General features: G+C 55.1%; 4 protein-coding genes across 4 annotated transcripts; 2 read left to right on the top strand and 2 right to left on the bottom strand.

Moving 5' to 3' along the window:
• Positions 1-1,596: 1,596 nt before the first annotated feature.
• PG997_014568 (uncharacterized protein) lies at positions 1,597-5,306 on the top strand (the record flags this gene model as incomplete). The annotated part of the gene is made up of 4 exons (XM_066818882.1): positions 1,597-2,029; positions 2,119-2,867; positions 2,965-3,021; positions 3,786-5,306. The coding sequence occupies 4 exons, from the start codon at positions 1,597-1,599 to the stop codon at positions 5,304-5,306; spliced, it is 2,760 nt and encodes a 919-aa protein (XP_066661070.1).
• Positions 5,307-7,835: 2,529 nt separating this feature from the next.
• Positions 7,836-9,028, top strand: PG997_014567 (D-isomer specific 2-hydroxyacid dehydrogenase; the record flags this gene model as incomplete). The annotated part of the gene is made up of 3 exons (XM_066818881.1): positions 7,836-7,868; positions 7,951-8,592; positions 8,684-9,028. The coding sequence occupies 3 exons, from the start codon at positions 7,836-7,838 to the stop codon at positions 9,026-9,028; spliced, it is 1,020 nt and encodes a 339-aa protein (XP_066661069.1).
• A 1,017-nt stretch (positions 9,029-10,045) lies between these two features.
• Positions 10,046-11,395, bottom strand: PG997_014566 (uncharacterized protein; the record flags this gene model as incomplete). The annotated part of the gene is made up of 1 exon (XM_066818880.1): positions 10,046-11,395. The coding sequence occupies one exon, from the start codon at positions 11,393-11,395 to the stop codon at positions 10,046-10,048; it is 1,350 nt and encodes a 449-aa protein (XP_066661068.1).
• Positions 11,396-12,935: 1,540 nt separating this feature from the next.
• Positions 12,936-14,249, bottom strand: PG997_014565 (uncharacterized protein; the record flags this gene model as incomplete). Its single annotated transcript, XM_066818879.1, has 3 exons — positions 12,936-13,497; positions 13,554-14,023; positions 14,196-14,249. The coding sequence occupies 3 exons, from the start codon at positions 14,247-14,249 to the stop codon at positions 12,936-12,938; spliced, it is 1,086 nt and encodes a 361-aa protein (XP_066661067.1).
• Positions 14,250-14,691: the final 442 nt, after the last annotated feature.

The raw sequence follows: 14,691 nt of genomic DNA, 5'->3' as shown, positions 1-14,691 counted from the left end.
ACTAGTAAATGAAAAAAAAAAAAAACAAAAAAAAAAACAGATTATTATATTGATACATGTACATATGTCATGTTCTCTCTCAGAATGAATGTCCATAACTACATGCAACTCCGCCTGAGCATATTGCCGCCTCACACTTTTCTATCTTCTCAAGTGCCTATCTGGTATCTGGTATCGGGTCGTAGTGGTATGTTATGTAGTACTCCGTACCCAGCGAGGGACTTGTTTTCGACTCACCGGAACGCCCTCCCTTGATCTCGATGTATCCAGTCAATAATATCCGACAGTTAGGTATGAACTGTGCTTTAAAACTAATTGACGCCGAAATCCACCTCGATGTACCTAGCTCAGTCGTAGTAGATGCGAGAGATGGCTCCAATTTATTGCTCCTCCAAATTGGGCTTGCTGCAGGGTGCGTCCGGCCTAGCCCCGAACGGGTAAGAGACATCTCAAAAGTCAATGGATTTCCCAATTCTCCAGTCTCCCAACTTCCCACGAGCAGCCAGTTCATTCACTAGAAGGACCATCGCCCGCGGGCCGGAGGAAGACAGATTGCAAGGCAGCAAGAGCAAGAGGCCAGGCGACAAACAGGAGGTCTTTCCCAATTATTCCATGCTTGCATTAGACCTGGATCCCCCAAGCCAGCCGATGTGGAATCTGCATTCATGTCGCATTCGCAAGGTGTCCCGGGGGATTGAAACCTCGATCACGGCCGATTACGACCGTGATTATCGCTGTACCTGCCTACCAGAGGCTGTCAATGTTGTGACGGGCTCGGCTGAGTTATGCCACGGTGTTTTGTGTAGCCAGGCCTGCATCAGTTCAATATTCCATGATACATGCGGTCTCGGTGACATCTGTAGGTACGTCGCATTCTACTTTTCTCTCTCTCTCTCAATTCCTTCTCAGACATGTATGTCTGGCAAGGTAGGTACGTATGTGTATCAAAGTACTTGCTGCCGTATGTATGTAGGTAGGTATGCCTGCATGGGAGGAGGCAGGTATGGTAATACTGCAGATACCAACAGGAATCTCGGCCCAGGGTAGCGCGTGTTCGAAACGCTTCACCACACCTTTTTTCTTCCCAATTCACTCTCTCGCGCGCTCTCTCTTTCTCACTCTTTCGGCCGGGCCAGCTCGCCCAGTGCTGAAGTCGAAGTCACAACAGACCAAACAGCGAGCTTGCTGGGCTGCAATGTTTGCTGCCCCCCCAAGGCTATCTGGTTCTCGTCTGTTCTGTTTTTGTCCATGCCCATGTCCATGCCCCCATCCTGCCGCGGCCTATCTTGGCTGTCACCCCTTGTTTCCCGCCTATCTGCCATCTGCTTTGCAATCAGACCATCGATACGTGCCTACAGGGCCGGCCTACACTACGCTGTACCCATACAGATCCATATCCATCCATACCTACCCATACTACTACCTACCCGACCAGGAACCGCCGCCTATGCTGCCCGCGTTTCCTTCCCCCGGCCACCCATCAATCCCCCTTGGCACGGTGAAGGACACGAACTGTATGGATGAATGGCCAAACCCCCCCTGGTTTCCCTCTCGTCGCCGGCCCCATAAAAATTGCAAATTAAAAACCAAATAAAAATGTCAGAGGCACAGGAGCAGCCACCTCAGCCAGGCCATCCACGGCCTGGGCAGGCCCAAGACCAAGACGAGCCTCGACCTGCACCCGGACGGGGAACTGTCGCCTTCCCTCCCGCCATCTCCGCTGCTGCGCAAGAAGATGCCCATGCTCCAATTCGAGCTAACCGTCATGGCCTTTCCTCTGCCTTTGTGACCGATAATAGTAGTCGTAATAATGTTGGTGGATTGCGCCGTGACACTTCACTGGCCAGATCCTCGTCACGGTCACAAGCTACAACTACCAACACCACCAACAACATAACCACCACCACCACTGCCACCACCACCACCACCACCACTCCCCAGACAACATTCTTTGGTGTTCCTGCTGGCCCCCGTTTGCACTTGCAGGCAGAATCGCGGCCTAGCGCAGACGACGACACCCGGACTTACAGTGCGAAACGAGGCTGCAGCTGCAGCCACAGCCAGAGCCAGTTGCAGAGGCACCGACGGCTACACGGCCTCTGCAAGGAGTAATTGTAGAAATCAAGGAGGAGCAGTCTATCAAGGGCAGGGAGCGCACGTCGTCAGAGCTTCTTTCGACGCCAAACACCGCAGCCACTGCTAATGTCAGGACCACGACGCCTACCACCGCAAACTCACCCTCTGCTCCCACCGGCACCACGACAGGCACAATAACTGCTGCTATAGCTAACACGACTGTCGCTACCGATCCGCCCCCGACCCTATCATCTGTTGCCCACGCCTCTGCTTCGGCGGATACTCAACGCATTGCAAACGGCGCTGCATCCTCACGTCCTCCTACGCCGACGTCGCGAGCCATGTCCAACCCGCCTCCGCCTCATCAGTCCGGGCCGCCGCGACAGCACATACCTTACCCAGCCCCGACGTATGCGTCTCCAATGCAGTACGCATATCCAGCATCGGCAGGGTCAAGTGCCGATGTATATCGAGGCAGTCCAACGGCGGCGAGCCATGCCATGTCGTTACCCAGCATGCGGACAATCGATCCTCTCCAACACCAACAGCAGCAGCAGCAGCAGCAACAACACCTTCAACAACAACAACATCATCAACAGCAGCAGCAGCAGCAACAGCAGATCGCCATGGCTGCGCCCATGGGGCAGATGCTACAGGGCATGTCATATTACCCACCACCGCCCCTACAGCTGCCGGGGTCTTTTACAGCGTTCCCCGCCGACGGCATCCCGCGATACGCAATACCGCCTAGCGACCCCCGGACGGTGCTTGCGAGCGGGCGACATAAAAAGGTACCTATAGAACCATTCAACCACCAGAATAAAACGGCACAAGTGTCCAGTTGACGTATATCCGCGTATACTGATTGGGGATTTGGTCGTCGCTTAGGAGATCAAACGCCGCACCAAGACCGGTTGCTTGACCTGTCGCAAGCGCAGGATAAAGGTATGTTGAGGACATTTTTTTGCTGTATCATTTATGCGTGTTCCCTTTTGCTGTTGTTGTTTTGTTGGCCAGGCCATATCTTCCTTGCGGCATGAGCGCAAGTACGAGGTGGAAAGGGCTGCGCAAGTGTGCAGCGGTATGGAATTGGAAGTGGGAAGAAGGAAGGAAGAAAAGATCGTGAGCAAAAGTGACTTGACGCTTTGAAGTTGAAGTGGACTCCCGGCTTGGCTTGACTTTGGAGGCGCGAGCGAGACCGCCATTCAAGCCGCCCTTTCCGTTCTATATTTTTAGCACGGGAATCTCCAGAACTCTAAAGGCATAGTGACGAGCTGGGACGATGACTGCCCACCCAAAACATTGCATGAGAGTAGCGCATTGGCGCCACCGACATGATCATTGGGGATGCCGTGGCAGCTTTCCCCTGTCGCGCCCCATCGGATCTTCCTGCGCTGCCAACTTCCCAGTGCCCAGTGCCTGGGAGCCGCCAGTTAGCGGCAGCGGCGGGTGTCTAAACGCCAGCCGAAACGCCAAAAGGCGGGATGGAGAAGACGTCTATTGATCTAAACATGGCACTCACTGAATTGGAAGTCCATGCAGTAGCCTGCCAATACTAGAGTGTGTTTCCATATTGCCAAAGGGCCTTTTATTTCCTATTTCTTGTCTCCTTCCGAGCAGCATCGGACCAAATTGAAGCCGTGGCGTACAAAGCACTGCAGAGCTGCTGTTTCGTTTCCATGGTTCCCCAGCTGCCGAGCCCGCACTAGTCCAACTCATCTCGACCAAGGCGTTTTGTCCCGCCTTTTGCCCAATCGTCACCCCACCTGCATCTTTTCCCTTTTACTGACGAAAGCTTGGTTTGTGTCCAGTGCGACGAGCAACATCCCGTCTGCAAGAACTGCCAGAAGTCCAAACGTGATTGCATGGGTTATGATCCCATCTTCAAGCAACAGCAGCAGCAGCAACATCCAACCAGCATCCAGCCGGCTCCTAACAACCACCCCGTACCCCCATCGGCCTCTGTTCCGTCCAACGGCCCGCCCTTACCGCCACCGACGGCTCCTCCCCCGGTATACAATCCTGCGGTCATGTCTGCCACACCCGCTAACACGATCAGCTCCAATTCTATGGCCAAGGACGGCATCCTGAGGACTGAGGGTATCGACCTAGCTCCTGCGCCCACTCTTGATCCGAGTCTGGGTATGGCCACCACCACATCCGGCACCACCATACCAGGAATGCATTCAATGACCACCAACATAGATCAGAGGCCGATGAGCTCCGTAACACCCCATCTTCGAGGCGGAGGGCCGGCATTGGTTTCTATGCATCATTCCGCATCTCAATCACCACCCCTACCACCCCTACCTCAGCAACAACAACAACAACAGCCTCATCTGGTAGCACTCCCACCAAGAACCCCGAAAATGCCTATCAACCAACTGGTGGTGATGAGTGGGGTCTCGTTGCCCAAGCTCCAGGCTTCTCCATCGGCCGCTTTATTGAACGATGTGAGAGGACTGCTCGCCGAAATCTACGGACCAGGCCTGGAAAGATTCTTCGAGTCTGCATGGTTCACAAGAGAGCAGACACTGGATATGCTCATGGCCGATAAGTCAACCACCGATGTTCTGGCGGCGTTTTTGAATACCATCAGTTCAGTCGGCGCAAATGAGCCACCCTCTCTTGATTATCCTGCCACACTGGAGCCACTCGTCGTGTGGAAGGCGACTCTGGCCTACTTCGCGGACCCGTCAAATCAGCAGATGAACGCAGGGCGGTCACTGCCCCCGCCAGATGACATAGTGGAGGCTCGCAATCGCTTGACTATTCTCGATGCATTAATCAGCGGTGATGTCCTGGGCCAAAACCCACTGCAGCCAATGCTGTCCGAGGGCGACTTCCATCGTCTTAGAGAGTTCGAGTTCTGGTTCTACCTCGGCGAGTTCCTAACCATCAAGAGCGACCCAAACTACCCTATGCCGCCAAACCGAGAGGGAATCCTGGCCAAAATGCGCACTGTTCTTGATGGCCGCGAAAATCGAGATGTCCTCTACGCCATTGCCATTATGCGAGCATATACCTCCGAATTTCCGGCCGATTTCGAACGCACGCTACCGGCACACCTGGATGAATCGATGCCCGTAAGTAAGTTGGCGGTAGCTCGAAAATTCATCCAGGATGAGGCCAAGGTTACCGGTGGAACGACGAATGTGGTCCGCTGCTTTTCTGAGATTGCGGCAAGGGCTTTCGTTACGCGCGCCGGTTCTCGCCGTACCACTATATGATGCGTCATGACGATACGGGAGATAACTGTATTAACACGTCTATTTCTTTTTTTCTTCCTTTTCTATTCAGCGTTGTTCTTGCTTTGAGCTTAGGCGCTGGTGGATAACTGCATGCCTGCATATACCATGAAGGCCCGTTGGTCGTTCATACTGGGGCTCGGTTTGCGTTGTTGCTGCGGTGTTTAGGGCAGGCCCGTGAAGAAGAAGAAGCTGCCAAGGGTATCGCTGGACCGCCAGCACGATGTTGCCAAGGATGAAGGGAGAAACCGACACTATCTTGGTTGAACAACAAACCATGAGCTGCTATGCCAATCAGCGGCTTCGCCCTAGACACGAGCGTTCGGATCGACATGTTTGAATATGATGTATGACTATGTGTTCCAATGGAACGACAGAGAACCAAAAATTGGCGATAGAGAAGAGACCGCGCTAGAGAAATTTCAATTGAAAAGAATAGGATTGAGGGTCAAGGAGGTTGGTTAATGCTAGGGATAATTGCAAAGGGCGGATTTGGGACACGGTTTGGCAATATTTTGGATGCGGAAAGACATTTGTTTTCGGGGCAACTTGCACTACCTTCTACCTCAAGCATACACACACGTACAGCATGAACCCAGACCAACTTACTTGTCCGATGCTGATAGATATGAAAGAAAGAGAAACCGAAAGAGAAAGGAAAGCACTTTGTCCTTTCCCACCCTGAGCTCCAGGTATTGGTTGACGTGGCGATCGACGAAACGAAAAAGGACCCAATGCGCATTTGCTTGCACCCATCCAGCCAAGTACGAATTTCCGGCCGGCACGCGGATGGCCAGGGATTCGCGCGCTTCGATATCGTGGGGGTGGTGGGACGTGGAGTTCAGTACCACCCTACCTCTCTACCTGCCTGCGTCAGACGTATGCGGGGACCAAGCTCTCTCACCATGCGACGCCGGCAAGGCAGCTTGCCGTTTTCTGGACAGGATACGTGTGTTAACATGCAGTTGAGAACCGCCTACGTCCTCTGGCTTATGTGCGGTGTCGCTGTCTAGTACTCATGGACGGTACGGCCACTCTGGCAGGCAATGCGACGACGACGACTCAAGCAGCCGGCGGCAGTCACCGATACCTACTCTTGCGCCGCGTCTTCTTAGTGGGAGCACTTATCGATGTGGTCAGTGGCGGCTCACTGAATGTAGTGATAGGTCGAGAGCAAGCCAACCACGGCTACACGGAATATCCGGATGCTCGTTCCATAACAGACAGGTCTGGCTGACTGGCCCCCCGGATCGACCTCTGGCAGGCAACACAAGACCCCCACGTAATGCAGAAGGGGAGAGGGTGCTGTATGTAGGCATGTAGGTAAGCAAGGTAATGCATACTATCACGACTTAGGTTATGATGATGCACTCGCACCGCACCGCACACATGCAACGCACGGGTCAGCAAGCACGAAAAGGGGTGGCGTCTCACCGGTTATACAACAGCTGCGATAAGGTCGGGTTGTGGAGGGTGGCACACTTATAAGTTATCATCAAATCGTCAGGAGTAGCGAGTAAGTCGTGGCAGCTGTAAAGAAGCGCAGAAGAAGAATAAGAAGGGAAGGTAATCCAACGACGGAATAAAGTCGTAGCTGCATATCGCGATACGTTTTGGGTTGGGTCACAAGAAGAATAATCGCCGTTTCAAACTTTCTTCTCGTTACTCATTCCGTCATGACGACTTCCCGTCTTGGGTTCCAGACGATCGGGTCCCATCGCCTCATCCTTCACATACATACCATGCCTAACCTAGTTGCCATGATATGATATGATACCTCCATATAGTAGTCCGTCTGCCCAATCCCTGTATTTGCATTCATTCCTCTGCATCCAGGGTCTTTCTCCCCTGCGGAGTTTGGAATTGGCAATGGGAACTGCACTCATTCATCCTTTCCTTCGTATGAGCAAACCATTACTTCAAAAGTTCCTTCCCGGTCCCGAGAAGAGAAGGAATGGACTCGCCCACAGACATATATAAAGTCATAGGATTGCTCCGACACGAAAATAGGAGTTACCACCCCGCACTCTTTCTCTCCATGCATCATCCCCCCTACCCACACCCATTAAACCCCCGCCTCCGCAGTGATCTACACTGGCTGTCTTTCGGCTATTCCCGTGTATTGGGGTATTCAGGCCAGCTCAAGGTAGTAACCTAGTCAGTTGCGTTGCTTCATAACGGGAAGCCTCTTGACACATCTTGATTCTTAAAGGCTGTGTGTATTGGCTTCTGTCATTGATTGCCCTTCATCTTTCTAATTCTATTGAAAATTCGATTCTTTCCCTTCTATATATAAACAATACCCCCTGCCTTTCCCATTTCACATCTGGTTCCAGTCCCCCCACAACACCATCAAGCAGATCCGGACTTGTTTCCGAAACCAGATCGCAGAAATCCGAGCCGAGGCGATAGTCCTGGGGTATAGAAGAGCGCCCCCTGGCAAACCCATCCCCCTCGAGCACCACATCTTACGAAACCCATAATACCTACACTCGCTCATATCCTCCAAAAATGAGCCGGCCAAAGGTCCTTCTTCTCGGCGAAGTTAAGCAGTAAGCAGCCTATCTATCCACTTAACTTATACGAACTTCCTCCACCTGCTAACCTGCTAACCCATCCCCCACAGCGCGCACGAGACCTGGTCCGCCATCGCCCGCCAAGCCGACATCGTCACCCCCAATCCGCCGACCGCGCCGCCTTCCTAGCCGAGTGCCGCTCCGGCGCCCTCGACGGCGTCGTGGCCGCGTACCGCACCTTCGCCTCCAACGCGGCGACGGGCCACCTCGACGCCGAAGCCGTGCCCCTCTTACCCGAATCGCTCCGCTACGTCTGCCACAACGGCGCCGGCTACGACAGCATCGACGTCGCGGCCTGCACGGCGCGCGGCATCGGCGTCAGCCACACCCCGCACGCCGTCGACGACGCGACCGCGGACCTGGGCCTCTGGCTCCTGCTGGGCGCGCTGCGGAACCTGGCGCCGGGGCTGGGCAGCCTGCGCGCGGGGCGCTGGCGCAGCGTCGACGCGGCGGGGACCCTGCCGGACAAGGGCCATGACCCGCGCGGGAAGACGTTGGGGATCTTGGGCATGGGCGGCATCGGCCGCAACATGGCGCGCAAGGCCGCGCTCGCGTTCGGCATGAAGATCATCTACCACAACCGCACGCGCCTCGCCCCCGAGGACGAGCGCGAGGCCGGGGAGGCGCGGTATGTCGGGTTCGAGGAGCTTCTCCGCGAGAGCGACGTCTTGAGTCTGAACCTACCCCTGAATGTAAGTTCTACCGACCTAATTAATACCCACCAACCAACCCCTATCTGAAACCGCACCCGCGAACCGTACCACTAACCCCCCATCTAACCAGCCCTCCACCCGCCACACCATCTCCCACCCCCAACTCGCCCAGACCAAACCCGGCGTCGTCATCGTCAATACGGCCCGCGGCGCCGTCGTCGACGAGGCCGCCCTGGCCGCCTTCCTGGACCGCGGCCACGTCGCCGCCGTCGGCCTCGACGTCTACGAGCACGAGCCCCAGGTCCACCCGGCTCTCGCCCGCCACCCGCGCGCCCTGCTCGTGCCCCACATGGGCACCTGGACCGTCGAGACGGAGCGCGCCATGGAGGAGGCCACCATGGCCAACCTCCGCGGCGCCCTCGCCGGCACGGGCCTCACGAGCGGCGTGCCGGAGCAGCGGGGGCTGACCTTCTGAGGAGGGGAGGAGGGAGGGGGAGTCTCGCGGGGAGAGAGACAGAGTTGGAGAACAAAGGGAAGTACATAGCGACCAAACCCCAGCATGGAAATAAACGCCAGATAGCGAGAAGTACGGCAGGGAAAGAGGTCGGAAGCAGAGGTTACCATTTCCGTTTTGAGGCTAAGGGTAGGGCTTCGGGATACTGTCTTTTCTTCGACGGCCCAACATGATGAGAGAATCCATCACGGGCGACTGGTGTAATAGGTCAAAAGTTGGTTGACCACGGAGGGGGCTCAGAAGGGATTGAATTCACATTCATTCTGACTTCATCGGTCGAAATCGCCCTGATATTGTGAGTAGACTGGCCGAGCTTTTCGGTTTACGAAGCAAAGATAGACGACTGGATTCTGGTTCCGTAGAGAACATATTATAGAGGAATTAGATCTATTTCTATGCCAAAATCAGGGTCCGCGTCGATGGTGCTATACCGCAATTGTTTACGGAGTTGGGGGCAAGCAACCGTCCGATCGAGGTACGGCTCGAAGAAGCATCGGGACGTCAAATCAACGTTGCAGGCATGTCACAAAAGGAGAGGGACGAGAGGTTTGCTCATCATTGCTTCTCTATTGGTTGAAGCCACAGACCCGGTTGAAGGGTCATCCCGTCACTTTTTGAGTGACTGTCATCTACTTTGCTACGTCTTAGCTTCTCGTGGAGGCCGACGATTCTGGTCTACACCGGTAGACCCCAGGTACCCATCCCATACCCGCCTTTCGTCAAGTGACGAAGCCGTCAAAATAAAAATAAAAACGCCATGAGGGGAATCATGCATCATATCAGTTCTGTGCCAACGCCTTTTGTTGAAAAAATGGTGCCCGCTATGACCCTTTTTGGATTCCCGAAAACAATCAAGAATAGATGTCCCAGCCCCGTGTCATTATATGCCGTAAATGCGTGTTGAAAACTGCCGGAAGGTGGCCCATCCGATCAATCACAGAGAAGTGGGTTGGAGGAATACAGCGGAACAGAGATAACTTAGTATCGGTAGTGGTCGGCCTTGTAGGGACCCTCGACCTCGAGACCGAGGTACTCGCTCTGCTCCGAGGTGAGCTTGGTGAGCTCGACGTTGCAATGAGACAAGTGAAGACGGGCGACCTCCTCGTCGAGGATCTTGGGCAGGACGTAGACACCGACGTCGAGCTTGCCAGCCTTGGCGAAAGCGACGTACTTCTCGCCGAAAGCCTTGTCCTCAGCCTTGTACAGCATGATCTGGGCAAGGACCTGGTTGGCGAAGGAGCACGACATGACGAACGAGGAGTGGCCAGTGGCGCAGCCCAAGTTGACGAGACGACCCTCAGCGAGGAGGATGATGTGGCGGCCGCTGGGCATCAGGAAGCGGTCAACCTGGGGCTTGATGTTCTGAACGCTGCTGGCGTTCTTCTTCAACCAGGCGACGTCAATCTCGCAGTCGAAGTGACCAATGTTGCAGACAATGGCGTCGTTGGGCATCTCAGAGAAGTGCTTGCCGACAATGATGTCACGGCAGCCAGTGGTGGTGACGTAGATCTGACCGACCTTGCAGGCCTTCTCCATGGTGGTGACCTCGTAGCCGGCCATGGCGGCCTGGAGGGCGTTGATGGGGTCGACCTCGGTAACGAGGACGCGAGCACCCATGCCGTGCAGGGCCTGGGCGCAACCCTTACCGACATCACCGAAACCACCGACAACGGCGATCTTGCCAGCAATCATGACATCGGTGGCACGCTTGATACCGTCGACCAGGGACTCACGGCAACCGTACAGGTTGTCGAACTTGCTCTTGGTGACGCTGTCGTTGACGTTGATGGCGGGGACAAGGAGAGACTTGTTCTTGAGCATGCGGTACAGGTGGTGGACACCGGTGGTGGTCTCCTCGGAGACACCGTAGCAGTCCTTGAGCATCTCGGGGTACTTGTCGTGGACGAGGTGGGTCAGGTCACCACCATCATCGAGGATGAGGTTCAGCTTCTTGCCGTCCTTGAAGGCGACGAGCTGCTGCTCGAGGCACCAGTTGTACTCCTCGTCGGTCTCGCCCTTCCAGGCGAAGACGGGGACACCGGCAGCGGCAATGGCGGCGGCGGCGTGGTCCTGGGTGGAGAAGATGTTGCAAGAAGTCCAGGTGACCTCAGCACCGAGAGCAGTGAGGGTCTCGATGAGGACAGCGGTCTGGATGGTCATGTGCAGGCAACCGGCGATACGGGCACCAGCGAGGGGCTGGTCCGCAGCGTACTTCTGGCGGATCGACATTAGACCGGGCATCTCGACCTCGGCCATCTCGATCTCCTTGCGGCCAAAGGCGGCAAGGGACAGGTCGGCGACCTTGAACTTGGAGGCGGGAGCAGACATCTTGGTAGAATCTGGATTGGAAGGCAGAAGAGTAAGTAATTGTCCCCGTTTGAGGTTCTGAAGGGCACAGAAAAGTAAAGTAATGCCAAGTGAAAAGGCTTACAGGGTGGGAAAATGTAAGCAGACGAGGGAAGTGCGGGGTGGACTGGCAGAACTTCTGCACTGATGATGGGTTGATTCGGTGAGCAACGACAGAACGGTCAATTGCGATGGAAACCGGGAGACAGCTGGGGGCTGGTTGCCTGGACTGCGAAGGGAGTGTACAGAGGTGATTGACTTACCGGAGATTTGGGAAGATGAGGTGTGATGGAGAGAAGATGATGGGAGAGGAAGAGAGAGAGAGAAGATTCAGAAAGCGAAAGTGGGATGAGGACCCTTGGTGGACTTTATGAGGGACTGGCAGGACTGGCAGGACAGGAACCCGAGCCCGACTCGAGCAGGACCAATCCAAATGCGATTGATCCCAACCAAATCCCAGACAGAAATTTGCATGTAGCAGCCCCCCAGGCCCCCCTTCCAACGCGACTACTGCTGCCAGCCTCTCTCTCCCGGCCAATCTCTGCTGCACCCATCATGGAACCAGCCTAGCACAGGGCCACATCTGAAGTACCCCTCCAAGCGCGGGGCCTTCGGACTACCTGTATTCGTGATCGTGTGCAGAAGCCCGGGCTCTGACTGGTCCGTTGGCCGGTTGCTCAGGCGAAACGTGGGCACTAGCCGTCTGGAAAAACCCCTCCAACACTCCAAGGGCTGCGAGGAACCTGCAATCTCTGCCCCACCACCAGATATGTTCGGCATTCTTGGATGGGAACCCAGCAGGGAGACACGGGTCAATTAATTTTTTATCAGCTTTATCGATCAATAGAATGGGCCGAAGGGATGGTCCCCTGATTTCTGGCAGCAGAATATGACATACACAACTCACATATCATGCCATCATGTTCATAGAGTTGAGTGTAGAATGCCGTAGGGATATTGGCTATTTCCATGGTCTTGGTATGCATCTATGGACGGTTCCCTCGCCACCAAAAGTCACCGCCTGTTGCTGACAAGAGGGGGACGGGTAACCTAGGGACTGCCCAACTATTGACGGCATGGGATGTACGCATGTCTCTCGCTCGCAGGTACAAATGTCGCCGAACATCCACTCCTGATTCGGCGCTCCATCAGCCAAGGTAACCCTTGCAGCTCGCAAAAAAACGCCGCTCACCGGGACATGGTTCTTCATCTTGTCCCGTTCCAGCTAAGACGACGCCGAGATCTCCATGGCTATTAAAAGCTCCGGCAGCGCGGAGCCCTGTCATAAGTCTCGAGCAAACTCTACCCGAGTGCTATAGTGTCTAGAGCTGAATACATTGAACGTCGTGTAAACAAGCCTGAATCATTGCCAGGCCGACAAGCCATAAGAAACCCCCAACGCCGGGCCAGATGCATCATCCCTAGATTTTTGGTTTCATCAACCCCTTTCCCCTCCCACCGCCAGAAAGGGCTGGCCTTGTCTCTGTACCTCTCTGATCTATCTATGCTAGCGCCCACTCCTCTATTCGGGGAGGAGGTTGCCGCGAACCGCAAACATCTTGGCGCTGACGTTTGCTGTGAACCCGTCAATCTGCTTGCTGTACTGCTCCACCTGCTTCGCGTTCAGCATGCCCTCGAGGCGGCTGGGCTCCTGAGGCAGCTTGAAGATTCGCTGCCACTCATCCTCGGGCAGGGGCTGTTGCTTCGAAGCAACACGAGCGGCGTTCTCCGCCTTGCGCTTCGTCTGCCATGCTGTGATCTTGGTCTGCTCACGGGCCATCTGGCGCTGGTAGTATTGGTGGTTGTTGAGCTCGGTGTAGTGAGACTCGATGCTGTCGAGCAACAGATCGCACGACTTCTCGAGGAAGGGATCTATCGAGAGCTCCAGAGTGTCGACCGAGGGGTACAGAGGTGTCTTTTGGTCGGCTCGGCGGATATCGGCGAGAGATGTGGGCATGGTGGCCTCGGCCTTGGAAGGCACGCCGGGCAGCTGGTGGAGGAACGAGGTGAGGAGATGCGAGTTGTGAACGTTAACGGGGAACTCGACGAGGATTTCCTTGAAGCTAAGCTTCGACTTTTGGAGGCTGTTGTATGTTAGACGGCTAAAATGACCAAAGTGGGAGGAAGGGGAAGATCTGACCTCTCCGTTGTGAATTTGCCCTCCTTGTATGCGGCCATGAACTTCTCCGACAGCTTGAAAGCCCGGATGTTCAGGGCGCCCTGTACGCTGCGGCTGACATCGTGCACGAGCGCAATCGTCTTGTCGTTCTCCTTCTGGTAGTGGAACTGGTTCTCGATGAAGCTGGAGTTGAGGAAGTTGCCCATGGTTGCGCTGGTGTACCAACCAACGTTGTTGGCATCCACGTTGACTTCCTTCAGGTGGCGGATCATCTCGGACTGGTAGACGACGTTGGCCTTGGCCCGCGGGGCGGCCGCGGCGAGGGCCGAAGCATCGTTCTGGTGGCTGCCGTCGAGACCAGCAACGTCGGCGATCGGGAAAGGGAAGGTGTTGGTGATCTCGAGAACACCAGACTGGTCCATGCCGACGATAGATCCGGTGGCGGCAGTAGGGAACTGGTTGGCGCAGTGCTTGACGATCTTCATGACCACCTGTTGTTATACATCCATTGGTCAGCGACCCTTTCATAGCACATAATCATCCTCACCACCCGTGCCTGGTGTCTTCCCCAAAATCATCGTCGACGCTGCCAAAAATGCAGCGAGCGCAAAAATGAGGGGCATATTCGACACACGGCCAAGAAGAAAATCAAGCCAGACGTACCAAAGCCTCCACCTGGACCGTCTTGAACGGCACCTCCTTCTGAGCGTCCGCCATGATTGCGATGTGAATTCGTAGGATTGGTAAATGCGAATCCCTTGGCGATCGAGAGTTCGGTGATGCGCTGGCGGCTGTCTTTTCGCGTGTCGATGGGCGTGCCGTTTGGATGTCGTAGCGGGCAAGTTTTGCTAAATCTGACTGTGGGCAGAAAGCGGAGTAATTGGGCAATAACCACCCGGACGCTGTGCTGTGCTCTTTTGCAGCTGTGGGAAGTGGGGTGACGCTTTGGAGGCTTGCAAGCTTGATAGGCTTCACCCAGTGAGTGCTCAATGCTTGACCCCTCCAAAAAAAGACAGGTCCAAATCGGGAGGTCGGAGCTTTTGGCCTGGCAGAGCAGTGACACCAGAGTCCAGACAGCACAGACAACCTACGCCTGATTGATTGATTTGATGGTTTGCTGCTGATTAAGAAGTACCTGCCGTTTGAATCCACCCCCCGC

Source organism: Apiospora hydei (assembly GCF_038363865.1).
Source record: "Apiospora hydei strain CBS 114990 chromosome Unknown utg000010l_segment0_segment0, whole genome shotgun sequence".
Taxonomy (NCBI): domain Eukaryota; kingdom Fungi; phylum Ascomycota; class Sordariomycetes; order Amphisphaeriales; family Apiosporaceae; genus Apiospora; species Apiospora hydei.
Note: the sequence above shows the minus strand (reverse complement) of the source record. Positions and strands in the feature narration are given on the sequence as shown.